Below are 17,096 nucleotides of genomic sequence, written 5' to 3' on the forward strand. Positions count from 1 at the left end.
GATATTCATGAATCATGATAGCAGTTACAATTATTTCCCTCATCTTTTCGTTAGAGTATCTAACACCGGGAATCATAAAAGGGTTATTTGAATTTGAAGGCTGGAATGGAATGGTAGGTTGTCTACTTTCAGCAGTTGTTTTAGCCTTCTTTTGAATGCAACTTTTGGAATGTCTTTTCAAATGGGTAGTACTTGACCCAGTTCCACTAGTAGCAAATTTACTTTTGCAGTATCTGCAAACAACTTTCTTCACCCAGGGGAGATTTCCATTTCATCAAAATCATTTCAAACAACTGAAGTTTTTTCCCTCTTTCTCCCGACAACTGGTTCTTCATGTTCATTTTCTTGATTGTTAGCTTCTACTTGAGTTGAATTTGCAAGAACTTGTACATTCACCTCATTATCATTTGTATGAGTGGATGCTATTGGTTCACTAATTTCCAAGGGAGAAGACATCTGCTAAACATATTAAAAATATGAATTAAAACATGACACAACATAGGAAAACAACAAGAGGAAACATTAAAATTATGAAAAAGCTATCTAAATATAATAGTTATAATGACATGCAAAAAAGTATTGATAGAAATCATATATCACCAAGTAACAAAAAACCAACATGAACATGCCTAAATCAAGACTTATAATGAAACTTGTTAAAGGAACAAGAAGATGAAAGAAAAAAATGGTAAGGTTTTGAAGTTTTACCTCTATCAAAACTTGAAGTGAAAAGGATACCATTTTTGTTTGCTCTGCAATTTTTGTTAGTTGTGTTCTCTATTTTACTTCAACAGAGAGAAACATAGTAAGAAAAAGGAAACGTTAAAAGGAATAGGAAAATAAGCAAATAAAAATAATGAGAAATATAAAGGGAATGAATTGAATCTCTTAAAACTAGTAAAAAGAATGAAATGGCAGTCAGCACATGACTCACACCACTTAAATTGTAATTAAAGTCTTACTTGATTATAGGAATGGAAGTTATGGAGCAGTAGTGTCTAATCAAAGTCTGTTAGTTTCAAAAAAAATATATTAATTATACCGTGTGTTCTATTCAATGCAATGACACATATATATTGGTACCCAACAAAATAATATAAGTATAAGTATATATATATATATATATATATATATAGGCCTATTAGGCTTATAAGGCTTTTTAATAAGCCTAAGCCTGGTCTATTTAATTTAATAGGCTTTTAAAAAAGTCTGAGTCTAACCTTTTTATTAAATAGGTCAGTCCAGGTCAGGCTTTATGTAGGACAGAGCGTAAACCCCTATAGGCCGGCTTGGCCTATTCTCACCCCTACTTAAGAGGAAGCAAAATAAAACTTTATACATTGACTCCATGATACAACGTCTTCTCCCACATACATAGTTTTTGCATATCAATCAATTCACATAGATGAACATCACCCTTTTTTGTAGGTAGAATTAGAAAGGAAAATCTATAGACAAGAATAATCCTATGGGCTAAGCTTACACTTGTACGCTCTTGTAACCCCATTTTTATAGGCACATGGTACTGAATCATTCAAATTAATGACTCAATTTCAAAACTGTCCCTTCACCCTAAGGAAAAAAAATCCTTTTATATGTAATGCCATATTAGAAAGTCCTCACAATATATATAAAATATACATTTGTTTATTTAATTATAAGGGATACAATGTGGTGGAAATAGCAATAAAAGGCTAAGCATACCCTTGAGAAGCAACACTCAACAATGGAAGCTGAGATTTTAGCACCAAAACCTCTAGTTATAGGAGCTTCATGACTAACCTATACAAAGTACATTCAATTCATCATGTAAGGTGATACCAAATAGGTTATAGTATTAGTCTATAAACTGTATAATGTTTACTTACAAGCAATCTTCTTGTCTTGTTAACCGAGGCCTCTATTGTTTCCTTATCCCAAGGAATTAGTGTCTTCAGATAAATCAATTCACAAGAAATTCCTTCCTAAAGAATCACATAATAGCATTAGAATTTCAGCAGAGATAAAATCTAGACTTCCACTTAAAAAATGAAATCCTCATATTATTGTATAAATGGGAAATTGTAATGTAAAACTTTATTTTACAAAACAAAACAACTTTATTCTTCAGTAAACACATAAATTATGAATTGACACCAAATAGTTTAAAAGAATATCAAGATACTTATAAAGTCGATATTGATGGTTTCATTAAGGGAATACACAAGAAGAAACAGGGAGTAGAACAATGATTTTACAACATAAGAAAATAGTCCCAGTGTAACTATACAGTATACAAATAACTCATATTCTAGATCCTTTGTTGAAGTACATGTAAGATGCAGACATTAACAAATTGGCGAGTTTACTTATAATCAAAATTGAGCAATTGAATTGAACTGAAATAAAATTGAACAAACCCGGAGGAAGAGGAACTCTCGAAGGTTCCAACATCATCCTCGTCAACCATAATCGCCAAGACCACCATGAATGCCATGTTCCATGTCATGTCAAGTGCTACCACCGACTTCGAGTAGGTCCATTTGGTGCAATGCTCCTCCAGCTCACATGTATCCGTCTCTTGGATCACGACAGAGTGATCGTGACAACCGAGGAGGAGCTCTAGGACGAGGAGGCGAGCGATGACATCGAGGCGCAGGAGAAGGAGCGACACGTGGGGCTGAGGGACCGAGTTGTTTGGTGATGACATGTTGATGATGGCTAGGTAGAGTTGAAACAAATTAATACAGAGAAGATGGAAGCATTTCTTCAATTTATCTAGACCCTTGTGTGACTTGTGCGACCTGAACTCCAAAGGTCACAGTCAACAAAAAGTCTTTCATCCTTCCACAACGTTTTTCGCAAAATCGTCTTAAAAAAATATCATTTTAGACAGTTTTCACTAAATCGTCTTTGAAAACTACCATTTCATTGAAAAATCTTATATTTACAAAATTGTCTCCGCTTTATATACAAAGACGGTTTTGTAGAAACCGTCGTCGAAGGTGTGTCATAAAAAAGTATTTTTTAGTAGTGGTTTAATCACTTTTTTAGTCCCTTAAATTAAAATTTGATTTTTTTAGTACTTTAAATTTGTAAAATAATTTTTTTAGTTCCTCTTAACTGAATTTTTAGGATTACATACACAATTTGTGAAATTTTTTATTGGAGGAAGAACTAAAAAAATGTATTTTATAAATTTAAGAGACTAAAAAGTGCATATTTTAAAAATGATAGACCTTCTAATTTAAATAATTAAAAATTTTAAGCTAATTTTTAATGATATGAAAACATGTCATACAATGTAAATATTTGGACTAAAGTATAAAAAGCTGTTTTATAATTTTTTTTAAAAAGATCTCTAAAAAGCTAAAATATACAAATGATACCTTAATTTTTTTTGTTTTGAATTGATCTGGTAACTTTTAGAAGTTTTTAAATGGTTCTCTTATTTATTTTATTCATAACAATTTAATTCTTTTGAAAAATTATTCATTTTAATTTTTTGGCACAATTTTGAACATTTTTATTTTATATTTATTCAAGACGTAAATTTTGTCCTATTAAATTTATTTACATAAAAATTGTGAAATTTAATTAATGTTTGGTCCAAAAAGAGACATAAACAATATGAAAAAATATATAAAAAGTTAATCTCAAGCATAATTGAAACCTTAAAAAAACTAATGTTACATTCTTTTCTTATTGCTTATTATACTCATTTTTTCATTTATGATCTTTAGTTTCAAACATTAGTTGGTTCATATAGTTTTCATATAGGTAAATATAATAGGATAAGTTTATGGTCTTAAATGGATCAATCAAAGGTTGGAACATTGTGTTGGAAAATTAAAAATGGTCAAATTTTTTAAATCACTAATTTGTCATCAATTAAATAAATAAGAAAACCATCTTAAAATCTTTAAAAATTAGGAATCCAATTTAGAAAAAAAAAAGTGATAAGTAATTATTTCTATATTTTAGTAAAAATATTATATGCAAGAACACAAGGAAATCCTTTTTTTTTTTTAAAGTATGTGGAGTAATACGAAAGTTAGCACAGGTATAAACTAGTTATTATAAATGATTAACTAAACTTACAGTTTATTCCAAATCAACTATATTTATTATTCCTTTCCATGTTCCATCTTTGATCTCGGAGTGTTCCTGATCCCGCCAGTGCCATTGCTGAGAGCCTCTAACCAACCACTGCGAACTCCACCACCGCACTTCCATTACTATATTGCAACTAACAGCAAAATCTCACAACCAATCATGATTCCACTACACCCCCTCCAAATCCCACTCCCATTTCCACTTCCCAAATTCTGAACTCTTAACTCTGAACCCATCAACACCAAACAATACAATGGACATCCTCTTCGCCCAGATCCAAGCCGACCTCCGCTCCAACGACGCCCTCCGCCAGTCCGGCGCCCTACTCCAGGCCCTCCAGCAGTCTGCCGCGGGTCGCGACATCGCCGTCATCGCCAAGACCGCCGTCGAGGAGATCGTCGCCGCTCCCGCCTCCGCCGTCTGCAAGAAGCTCGCCTTCGACCTCATCCGCTCCACCCGCCTCACTCCCGATCTCTGGGACACCGTCTGCGGCGGCATCCGCACCGACCTCCACTTCCCCGACCCCGACGTCGCTGCCGCCGCCGTCTCCATCCTTGCCGCCATCCCCTCCTACCGCCTCTCCAAGCTCATCTCCGACTGCAACAAGGAAATCTCCGACTGCTTCGACTCCCCCAGCGACTCCCTCCGCTTCTCGGCCACCGAAACCCTAGGCTGCGTCCTCGCCCGCGACGATCTCGTTACCCTCTGCGAAAACAACGTCAACCTCCTCGACCGCGTCTCTGCCTGGTGGGCCCGCGTCGGCTCCAACATGCTCGACCGCTCCGACGCCGTCTCCAAGGTCGCATTCGAATCCGTGGGGCGCCTCTTCCAGGAATTCAGCTCCAAACGCATGAGCAAGCTTGCCGGCGATAAGCTCGTCGATTCCGAAAACTCCCTCGCGATCCGCTCCAACTGGGTCTCCTCCATGGTGGACTTCGTGTGGCGGAAGCGCCGCGCCCTCATGGCGCGCTCCTTGATCCTCCCCGTCGAGAATTTCCGCGCCACCGTGTTCCCCGTCGTATACTCCGTCAAGGCCGTGGCCTCCGGTGGCGTCGAGGTCATTAGAAAACTCTCCAAGGCTTCCTCTACCTCTGCATCCAATGCGGATGCTGAGGTTGATTCCCACGCGGAGAAGCTGGTGGGGGTTTCTGATGTGCTCACTCACCTGGCTCCGTTCCTTGTTTCGTCGTTGGAGCCGGCGTTGATCTACGAGGTTGGGATCAATATGTTGTATCTGGCTGATGTGCCTGGAGGGAAGCCTGAATGGGCCTCACAATCGATCATTGCTATTCTGACGCTGTGGGATAGGCAGGAGTTTGCTTCTGCCAGGGAGAGCATTGTTAGGGCTGTTGTCACCAATTTGCATCTCCTTGATCTTCACATGCAGGTGGGGATGCCCCTAGTCTTATTTATTTATTCACATCCATGAATTCATGATTAGGTTAATTGTTATCCTCGGTCGTGTAACGCTTATCCTAGATTGTTTTAAATGATAGTTTGTTGGCCCATGAGTTATGAATAGCTTCGAAATTTTACTAGTCTAACCCAAATATCTTTCACTAGTAGATGAAGCCTTTGAATTTCTAGACTTTTTAGCCTATGTATGAATTATGGATAGCATTAGAATTTCACAGTCTGACTTTGCTTGGATAAACTTCACTAGTAAGATCAAACCTTCGAATTTCTAGACTTTAGCATATGAACTATTAATAGCATCAAAGGTTCACTGTTCTTGTTATGTTTAGATAAACTTCTCTATAAACACTTTTAGAAGAAGAATACAAAGTAAAATGAATGGAACTTCTTCTAGAAGTTAAAATCAATTTCTACACCTCAGATTTTGGAGAAGTTAGATGAGAGAGTTTCTATAAAAGTTTGATTGTTCTTGTGCTTATCCTCGGTAGTCTAATGCTTATCCTAATGTTTTAAGCGGTAGTTGATTTTCCGTTGAATTATGAATAGCATTAAAATTTCACTAGTCTAACCCAAATATTTTTCACTAGTGAAGACGGAGCATTCGAATTCCTAGACTTTAGGGTTGATTGTTGTTACACAATCTTGTGGTTAAAATGTGCTTGTTCTGTATCTTGTACGATACTAGATTGTATTAATGTAGCATTGGATGTTTGGCTGGGCAAAGTTGGTTGTGCTTGATATAGCAGTGCTTATTATGTATAAATGGCTGCTTGTAGGTATCACTGTTCAAGAGGTTACTTTTAATGGTGAAAAACCTAAGAGCAGAATCAGATCGAATGTATGCTCTAGCATGTATATGTAGAACGGCTCTTTGTGTACATCTATTTGCCAAGGAAAGTGTACGAAGAGGGCAAAAACCTCTTCCCGGAACGGATATAGCTTCCCTTTTTGAGGATGCCAGAGTGAATGATGATCTTAATAGCATTACAAGTAAAAGTATATTTAGGGAGGAGTTAGTTGCGTCGCTGGTGGAAAGTTGCTTTCAGCTGTCTCTTCCATTGCCTGAACAAAAAAACACGGGCATGGAGAGCAGGGTCATTGGAGCTTTGGCATATGGAACTGGTTATGGTGCATTAAACTGGACTGAACCTGCTTTGGAAGTAGTGGAAGTTTGTCGGCCTTGTGTTAAATGGGATTGTGACGGCCGCACCTACGCAATTGACTGCTACTTGAAGTTGCTTGTTAGGCTATGTTACATATATGATACCCGGGGTGGTGTAAAAAGAGTCAAAGATGGAGCTTCTCAGGACCAAATTTTGAATGAAACAAGATTGCAAAACTTGCAACGTGAACTTGTGAAGGACTTACGCGAGGTACTCAAACTTTTATATCTTAAATTCAATAAAATTTCTTATTCTGACAATTGCATGTATGTGAACCATATCTTCCAAATTGTGATTTTTATTATTATTGAAATATTTTTTGAAGCTTAAATTTCCAAGGAAAACCCTTCAACTTTACCTCGCATGTAAACTTCCTATGCTTTCCATTGTAGTTGTTTTACTCTCAATTAAGACATCCATCTTAATTCTGTTAAAATCAATAATGAAATATGGTAGTTGATGGAGGTGAATTGTCACTGTCAAGGGCCAGTTACTCACCTCCATGGTGTACTAAATTATCTCTTACCTTGTTTGAAGATATCTTACAAGTCTTCTACATTTTACATGAGCAGAAATTATCTATTACGCAACTATATGTGATATAACAATAATGATTATATATACTTAGGCAGTGAAATTTAAAGATGCCTATTGAAATTATGAAATATTTATTTCTGGCTCCTTGTACATTTGTTACTTTACACCTTTTTTTTTTGTCACTATTATAAATCAATTCATATATGATTTAGTTTTCTTAAACACTTGAACTTTGTTAGACTTGTATAAATATAATTAAAATGGATGGATTTTTCTCACACGCTTGAATGTTGCATGTTAATGTTTGTGAACTTAACAGGTCAATACACCAAGGATATTGGCCCGCCTTATTTGGGCTATTGCAGAGCACATAGATATAGAAGGATTGGATCCGCTCCTAGCAGACGACCCAGATGATCCTCTTAATGTCATTATATCAAATATTCACAAGGTTCTTTTCAATATCGATTCAACTGCAGAAACAACAAATAGAGTTCAAGATGTACAGGCAGTTCTTATATCTGCTCAACGGCTGGGATCACGCCACCCTAGGGCTGGTCAGTTACTTACCAAAGAGCTTGAAGAGTTTAGGAACAATCCTTTGGCTGATTCTGTCAGCAAGCATCAATGTCGTTTGATATTGCAAAGAATCAAATATGCTACAAGTCATCAAGACAGTAGGTGTGAATATTGTGCAAGTTTATATTCATAACTATTGGCTGTGCACTGTTAATTTAGTTTTTCATGTTGTCATTGGTCCCTATCTTATTCATGTGTTTCCTTAATTCTTCTTTTCTCGAGTTATCCTTTAGCTAAAGGTCCAGTTTGTTATGATTGTAAAAAAATTACTGCTGTAAAGATGTTAGTTTTTTAAAAACTTGCTGTTAGACCTCCTATTAGAAAAGGAATGACTACAGGGAATATTTTGTTATCACAGAATTGGAGAGAAGGTTGTATAAAGATGGAGAGAGTCAATGAGGGGTATCAGGGAATTTTGGTAAATAGAAAGGCGATATTTATACAATCCAGAGGGCAGGATTTTTGCATGATCCTGAGAGGCTTGAATTGAACATTCTAGGATTGTAATTCTTTCTCCTTCACATTGGGCAATCCTGCTTTTGCAATTAGAGTCTACCCATTCAGATTCTTTTGCCAATGCCCAGTCTCTATAACTTGCCAATTTCTTCCTTGTTCAGAATACATTGGTGCCTAATGGCCATTTCCAATGTTAACAATGTTCATAATCTTTATCAAATCATTACTTGAATTCTTTGTCTGATATGTGATTTTTATTTTATATTATTATTATACTCAGGTGGGCAGGGGTTACAGAAGCTAGAGGGGATTACCCATTTAGCCACCACAAATTAACTGTTCAGTTTTATGAAGCATCTGCTGCTCAGGATAGAAAGTTGGAAGGATTGGTTCACAAGGCTATTCTAGAGTTATGGAGACCTGACCCCAGTGAACTAACCCTTTTACTCACAAAAGGAGTTGATTCTACTTTACTGAAGGTTCCTCCAAATGCAATTACTTTGACTGGAAGCAGTGATCCCTGCTATGTTGAAGGTTATCATTTAGCTGATTCAAGTGATGGGAGGATCACTCTGCATTTAAAGGTTAATGCCTCTATGACTTATTTCTTTTTTTTCATACTCGGTCATTTAGATTTTGCTTGTAACATTTTCATGTACTATCGTTTCTATAATTACAACTATGTAATTTTGCAAAAACTAATGTTCCAATGTGTAAGAGAAATACCTTTTCTCTTTAATACTTGTGTGTTTTAGTTTTAATGTCAGTCGTTATCTGGTGTAAGACAGTTACAACTGTCTCAATGACAGTGGTAACTGTCACCACTGGCACTAGCATTAGATATAGCTTCTGCATTATAAATAGATTGTGTACACAGAAGCTCGTCCCCATTTTGTACATTTTACTGATGCAATAACAGAAAGATCTATTCAGCTTTCTCTAGTCTTTCTATTCTCAATACAATGAAATGAGGCTAATTATCATATTTTGGCATGCAGTAGCTTCCTAATTTGTGGTTTCTTAAAAAAAACGATATTAATGATTAACACCTTAGATTTTTATCTATTATCTATTACTGAAGAAATTAAAATGCATTGCCAGATGCCTTCCAAAAAAAATGCATTGCCAGAATTGCTCAATAGTGTCATATATTAAGTTTAAAACACATGATTAAGTATATTATTTGTTTTTGACACATTTATTTTTAAACAGCTATTGTCCTAATCTCAGTGTTTCTCATATATTATAAATGAAAATGTTTCAGGTCTTAAACTTAACTGAGCTTGAATTAAATCGGGTGGATGTGCGTGTGGGATTATCAGGTGCATTATATTATATGGATGGTTCTTCACAAGCAGTGCGGCAGTTGCGTGGTCTTGTTTCACAGGTTGCTTCTCCTCTAAAGTGCATATTCTGTTTCAATTTGAGATGGCTTTTTTTGCATTTGTGTCTTCCCAGCTATTTTTTCATCCTTTTGTTTTACAAATTACATGTCCAAGACAGTTTTGACTTTAGATTGCTATGTCTGTACTTCTGAGTAGGATCATGCTTGGATTTTAGGCAGGTGTCAAGGAATGCCTGATCAGCTGGGCCTATTTTGACACTTAAATGAATTAAGCCCGACCTACTTGATTTGGGCCAACCATATTCACCAGCCCAATTTTTTGGACCTATGGAAATATTTTCAGGCTAGATAGGCTGGCCTAGTGGACTTTTAACACCTCTACAATACATTTTGTGTGTGTTTGCCCAGCTTAGTTTTGGCTTAATTTCTACTTATAACTAAAAAAACTGGGCCAAACAGTTTTTAATAAAAGCTCTTGAAAAAAAAAAGTAGTTTTTTATCAAGAAGAAAAATTGAAATTAAGGAGCATTTTAAAAAGATACTAGGAGGAACTTAATTTTGACTTGTGTGGAGCTTTTTCTTCAAAACCTCTCTTCGATCCCCAAATTCAGTGAAGATGAAACTTAGATTAAAACAAATAAAAAATAGAATCAACACTCAGTGTGTATGAAGCAAAGTCAAGGGGGTCATGACAGTGCTATTTCTGGTTTCTTACTCCCCAAGAATGAATTCTTCTGTCCAGATGAAATTTAATGAATATTATTTAGAACTTTTGTTTAAGTTCATAATGTACCAAAATTTCAGAAATTTAATTCTATAGTCACCACTCTAACATGCACTTTGTATTTTTTTTTAAAAAAAAATTGATTCCAATTATTTTTTATGATTCTAAAAGTCTATAATGTAAATATACTCACAAAAACAATTTGCAGAGTCTTTATATCTCTTATGGGATTTGATACTAAAATGGAGCTTCATTGTTATTTCTTGTCTTGTAGATGAAAAATATCAAAACAGCTTTTAACTTAAAATTAACTTATAAGAAAAAAATAAAAAAAATATACAAAACATCTTTAGCTTAATTTTTAAAGCTCATTTTTTTAACTTTAGCTTAAAAGTAACTTATAAGTTCAAAAAAAGCTGGGCCAAACAGACTCTATTAGCTAGGTTCACCAGAATAATTGAATTAGTTGAAACTTGCAGCTGACTGTTATAATTATAATTTGATAAAAAGAAGGAAACTGACATTAATACTTATGAGGGGGTTTGTTTGGATTGGGACATAGTGCTCATTTGAGAAACAGGCATGAAATGTGATTAAGTGAAACAAAGGCACAAAAAAACTAGGAAAAGGGTTGCAATGATGTTAATGGAATTTTTTACAAAAGGATTTGAGTAGTCTGTATTTTGTGAATTTAATCATTGAGAGACCAAGCACCTTCATTGCATCCTGAAAATGTTGCCAGCTTAACATAAAAATGTGTTAGGATATGGGAACCAGAGGGTGTTCTATTAAACGTAAACGTAAAACAAGAACCAATATTTATATAAAATGACAGCCATCCTAATAGTAGTATTTTTGTACTTTTCCTTTTTGGAGGACTTCCACCTTCTTCCGTGTAGTGTTTTTTCTCTCCTCTCTATCTCATAATTGTAGTTTTTATAAAATAAGTTCACGCTGTCCCCTGTTGAGCATAGTTTTTTAATGCTGACCATGAATGTTATTTTGTTACCACATACATATAATTTATTATGACTTTTGTGGTATCTTCCTCTGTTGGCAACCATTTGAGTACTATTACTTGTTAATTTGAAGTTTGGAACTTCGGACTTTATGATAATTGTGCTGGATTGTACTATAAATTTTATGCTAATTATTTGCTTTGCATTGTTCCTTCACACAACAGTTCTTTACCATTCTTCTGTTAATAGATTCTGGATCCATGTTCCTGATAATATTGTTCCATTCTCAGGATCCAGTGTTGTGCAGTGTGACAGTTGGTGTTTCCCACTTTGAAAGATGTGCTCTTTGGGTTCAAGTATTGTATTACCCATTCTATGGTAGTGGTGCTGTCGGAGACTATGAAGGTGACTATGCCGAAGAGGATCCTCAAATCATGAGACAGAAGAGAAGCCTAAGGCCCGAATTAGGTGAACCTGTGATTTTGAGATGTCAGCCATATAAAATTCCATTGACTGAGCTTCTTTTGCCACACCAAATATCACCTGTTGAGTTTTTCCGACTGTGGCCCAGTTTGCCAGCTATCGTAGAATATACTGGCACATATACATATGAAGGTAGTGGCTTTAAGGCTACTGCTGCTCAGCAGTATGGTGCATCTCCTTTCTTAAGTGGACTGAAATCCTTGTCTTCCAAGCCATTCCACATAGTTTGTTCACATATAATCCGCACGGTGGCAGGGTTTGAGGTGTGTATTTATTATCTTCTCTGCCTGTCTGAAATAGTAAAGGATAAGTGCATGTTTGTATTTGCTGTAGAACTGCGGCCGCACAAAGTCCCATGTTGTTTCACTGCAGAAGTATCAAAGTTGATGCTTTTGAAAACGTAAGTTGGACTGCCGCTACTGGCAATCCAAACATGCACTAAGTTGTTATGTTTCATTCCCGGAATCCCCTTGTTTTATTAAAATCTAGTGGTGGTACTATTCAATCTGTCCCTTGTATGCATTTACCTGACTGTTTCTACTTGGACAGAAGCAGTAAATTTGTACCTAAAGAACGATAAACTTAGCCATTGTAAAATAGGATAAAAACTAAAAAGCAAGGACTACAATAGGGGTTATATGCATCTAGTTGCATAGAATGAATTTACTAATTCTTTACTTTTTCTCCCCCCTTTACCGGACTAGATGTGTTATGCTGCTAAAACTTGGCATGGTGGCTTCTTGGGCATGATGATATTTGGTGCAAGTGAAGTGAGTAGAAATGTGGACTTGGGTGATGAGACTACAACCATGCTGTGCAAGTTTGTGGTTCGAGCATCCGATCCATCTATTACCAAGGAGATTGGATCAGATCTTCAAGGCTGGTTGGATGACCTTACTGATGGCGGTGTGGAGTATATGCCTGAAGATGAAGTGAAAGTAGCTGCAGCCGAGAGGCTTCGCATATCAATGGAAAGGATAGCCTTGTTAAAGGCGGCCCAACCACGACCCAAGACTCCAAAATCTGACAACGAAGATGAAGAGGAGGAAGATGACAAAAATAAAGAAAAGAAAGATGGCGAAGATGAGAAAAAGAAGGGGCCTTCAACTCTATCGAAACTAACTGCTGAGGAAGCTGAACATCAAGCTCTTCAAGCAGCAGTACTACAGGAGTGGCATATGATCTGCAAGGATAGAACAACTGAAGTTAATTAACTATTTTCTTTTGGTGTTTTTGATTTTTCTTTTTTCCATGGCTTTCCGAGAAATGTACGAGTGTATTCTTTGTAATTTTTTCTCATTTTACATACACGAATTAGGTAGAAGCCAAAATTTGCCCGAGAAACGTTCGAGTGTATTCTTTGTATACTCTTTCCCATATTTTCAGGAAAGTGTTTTGTACATGTACCGCGCGGCTATTGATCTGCTATTTTATATTTGAAGCATTTGTTGGAGGTGTTAGGCATTTTTTTTTCTTTTTAAGGTTTAAATGTACTTAAACCTGAAGTTTATTTTGTATTCAGATTCATTTCTTGTGTTCCAATTTCTTCTGTTTTCTTCTGGCCTAACCGTGTCGTAGTTACTAATGAATCCTTGCTACGTGGTAATATGTTAAAATTTACGCTTGTGTTTTCATTAATGGTGGAAACGTGTGAATCTATGGCAATTGACATATGGAGATGAGGCTTTAGGTTGGACCACATTGATAGTTTACAAGCTAACTGAAAGATATTAATGCCTTGATATAATGTCTAACTCCTTATGCCCGTAAATTGCAAAAAGATGTTAGTATGATGTAACAAAATTCGTTTGTTTCTTGACAAAAACCCAAATGAGTTTGGTTGTGTGAAATGGAATGGAAGGGAAGGGAACTGACAAAAATTATTTGAATTAAGTAGTGCAGTAAAGATGTGAGATCTACACAATTTTGAAATTTTCCTCTCCTTCCTTACCTTCTCCATGAGGTTATATTTACTGCATTCTTCTCCCATTTTACTGCATTCTTAGCATACATGTGCAGCCCATAATGTTGACATCCCTTCCGTTTGATCTTTGCACCCGACTTCTTTTTATTTTACAAAAATACCCTTAACGGAATTTGGTTTTTGCTGTATATCTTGACATAATGGAAAGTAAATTGTCAAATCAGGGACATGCAGAAAAAAAAAATGTCAGAAGAAACAATGGAGGTATGAAAACTCGCATGGAGAAGGTAACGGAGGACACTAAAGATGAATGCTTGTAAAAGAGAAAAGTGAAAAGATATTTGAAAAAAACAAAGTGGGCTTGAGGGGATTAGGATGGGTGGGGTGTGGGGGTGGGGAGTGTGAAGAGAGGAGTAAAATTGAAATTTCAGCAAAAACAAGAAAAGTAGAGGATGGAGAGATGATAAAGGTTGGTGTCAATTAACATGGGCCTGTTTGAGGTCTCTAAAGTCATTCATTTGCCTATTTAACCAAACCACACTCAACCCCCCCAAAAATGAAATCCCAAACATTACCGGAAATGTGTTTGGCATTTGCTTTCTACTTCACCACCAGCTTCCTGTGCTTTCCATTTTTGTTGTATTGACTAAATTACCCTTAGTGAGTCTCAACACTTCCTTTCTCCAAATCTCTTAATCATAAATCCCTATAAAAAATCTATACACCCCCACATGGGGGAGCGTGAGGGTGCAAGGATTTTCTTAGGGATTTAGGATGGAGAGATTTGAGCTATGAAGCACCGACACTGATACAGACACCGGACACGACACAGACATGGACACGTGGACACCTGTAATGTCTAAAATATAGGACACGGACACGGCTATATATACATAATTAAATAAAATAAAATTACATAAAATTAAATATGAGCGATATGCATAAAAGATATAAATTGAAAATCAAGATTTATATATTCATCATCATCTCAAAAGAACTTTTCCTGTGATAATGAGTCTCACAAATAATACTAAGAGACCTCATTATACAATTTGTAGACTTTGTTTCTTTACAAAAAAAAATTATAAAGCAAGATGATGAATTAACAACTTCAAGTCTTCAAGAATTCCACAATCTAAGGCCTTTCACCCCCTAGGTGATCATCATCATTGAAAAAGACACCCTCTAACTCTGGTTCATCTAAAGACAAACTAGCAATTTCAAGAATACCACAATCATCAAGTGATCCAAAATCATCTCCAACTACATCCCACATTTTAGTTTCCTCTTGATGATATTGTGGAGTATTCCTTGAGAAAAGTCGTAGGTTGCTATGAACAAATACTAAATCTTCATCTCTATGTGGTGCCATCTTGTTTCTCTTTAAATAATGGATAAATGAATACGTACTCCAATTCCTTTCACAACATGAAGATGAACAAGGTTGCGCAAGTAGCTTAAGGGCAACCTTTTGAAGTATTGGAGCATTAACGCCATGAACTAGCCACCAAGCATTTGGATTCATTTGACCTCTATCATTTAAAGAATCAAGATCATCAAAACCTTCTCTTCCATCTGAGAAGTTGGCAAACTCAATATTCACTTTCCTCCTTACATCCACATCAAGAAATAACCTCTTGAAGCATTTTACTCTTTCACAAGTGAGTTCCATGTCTTGATGTGGAGGAACTCGATTAGAATCTTCACTTAGTCATTCATGACTATAATATCTACAATTAAAAAGAAATATATACATAATTAAAATTTATGTAATTCTAAAAAAAATGTTAAGTAAAAAAGTATAGAGTTAATTACCTTGGATTTAAGGAATGAGCTAAACAATGGAGAGGAGTATTACTCTTAGTCCAACGGTCAATTAATATGGAGTGCACTACCTTATAAAAGGTTGATCCTTCACTCTCCTCCTTTCCCTCATATTGATATATGGCACTCTTCACCTTTTCAATCGTTGAATCCCACCTCTCATATACTAGATGGAGAGATGAAGCTTCCGTATCAGTTCTTCTAAGAACATCATAGATAAGGCTAGTGAAAGAAAGAATATAATCAACCTTATCCCATCAATTATCATCCAACAAAGTATCTTTAAAAAATTTAGCCTTTGCAACATCATCTTCCTTGTAAGAAGACCATTGGCCACTAATGACCATCTCTTGGAATCCTTTCTTCAATTGCTTGAATCTCTTGAGGATTACAATAGTGGAGGCAAATCTTGTTGGAGCAATGGATAGCAATTTCAATGAATTGAATGAATTGAAAATTGATAGTCTCATAGAGTGTGTTTCAAAAGTTAAAGAAGCGCAAGTCATATATGCTGGATAATAAAAGAGTTTATTTTTTTTTTTAAAACTTTGTGTACCAGTGTCGTGTCCGGTGCTCCATCGCCTTGTCCGAGCCGTGTCCCTACCGTGTCGGAGCCATGTCAGAGCCAAAAAGAATGGGTTTTTCAATTAGGACACCGGTAGGGCATGTCCAATGCGCGTTGTACGGGCATTGTACCAGCATCGATGTCGGGTTCGTGTCAGACACCCGGACACGGTAAGGGGCTAGGGTGTCTGTGCTTCATAGGATTTCAGCAAGTGGGGCTGCGTGAGCTTCAGTTAGGGATTTAGGATTGAGAGATTTAGGGAAAGAAGAGAGTGCTGAGATTTATTAAGCATACTTGATACAATAAAAATAGAAAGTGTAGGAAGCAAGCAGGTGGTGAAATACAAAAAGTAAATGTCAATGTGTTTCTGTACATATGTTGCTCTCTCAAGAAAAATGTTACACTTTCCTCCTCCTTTTTTAAAATTTTTCAGCATATATGTGTATAGTATAATACTATAATCTATGTTAGGTATATTTTAGAACTTCAAAATATCAGTCACCCAACTATCTGCATTACCACAATAATATTTTTCGAGTTAGCCACTGTATATCTTCTCTTTGTGATTGACTACTATATGGGTTAAATTTATAAATCCACTTACACACATCACAAAAAAAGTCCGTAACTGCCTTAACATATGAGAAATATCAAAAGCCATACATCTTGATCCTCTAAGAACTTGCCATTTCATCCCTCTGGTTGATTGTTTCATATAGTATCTCACTATCCTGAATTTGTAGTTCACAAACATGTGATAATTGTTGCAACGTGGGCAATGACAGGAGGACGAAATAAAAATTATTTAAATAAATAAATAAATTGTTTTCCGAAAAAATGGAAAACGTAGGCAGTCGCCATTAACGTTTATTTAAGGAAAACCAAAAAAGAATAAGAAATGATCTACGGTTTGAGAAAAAGGATTCGGGAATCGTTTACGGATGAGGAAGGTGTTAGCACCTCACGCATCCGTCATAAAGACAACAACCTTTAATTGAATGTGCTAAAAAATAAAGTGACTTTTAA

The 17,096-nt window shown here is 36.0% G+C and overlaps 2 protein-coding genes across 2 annotated transcripts; one reads left to right on the top strand and one right to left on the bottom strand.

Moving 5' to 3' along the window:
• Positions 1–285: 285 nt before the first annotated feature.
• On the bottom strand, positions 286–2,689 carry LOC114398727. The gene is made up of 4 exons (XM_028360889.1): positions 2,396–2,689; positions 1,869–1,964; positions 1,705–1,782; positions 286–456 (listed from the first exon to the last, which is right to left on the bottom strand). Exons 1-4 carry the CDS (start codon positions 2,687–2,689, stop codon positions 286–288), a joined length of 639 nt encoding a protein of 212 aa, XP_028216690.1.
• Positions 2,690–4,087: 1,398 nt separating this feature from the next.
• On the top strand, positions 4,088–13,299 carry LOC114398320 (protein TPLATE-like). The gene is made up of 7 exons (XM_028360506.1): positions 4,088–5,482; positions 6,288–6,884; positions 7,531–7,892; positions 8,527–8,830; positions 9,511–9,633; positions 11,565–12,020; positions 12,462–13,299. Exons 1-7 carry the CDS (start codon positions 4,349–4,351, stop codon positions 12,969–12,971), a joined length of 3,486 nt encoding a protein of 1,161 aa, XP_028216307.1. The 5' UTR covers positions 4,088–4,348; the 3' UTR covers positions 12,972–13,299.
• Positions 13,300–17,096: the final 3,797 nt, after the last annotated feature.

The sequence above is a fragment of the Glycine soja genome, chromosome 19 (assembly GCF_004193775.1).
Source record: "Glycine soja cultivar W05 chromosome 19, ASM419377v2, whole genome shotgun sequence".
NCBI classification, from domain to species: domain Eukaryota; kingdom Viridiplantae; phylum Streptophyta; class Magnoliopsida; order Fabales; family Fabaceae; genus Glycine; species Glycine soja.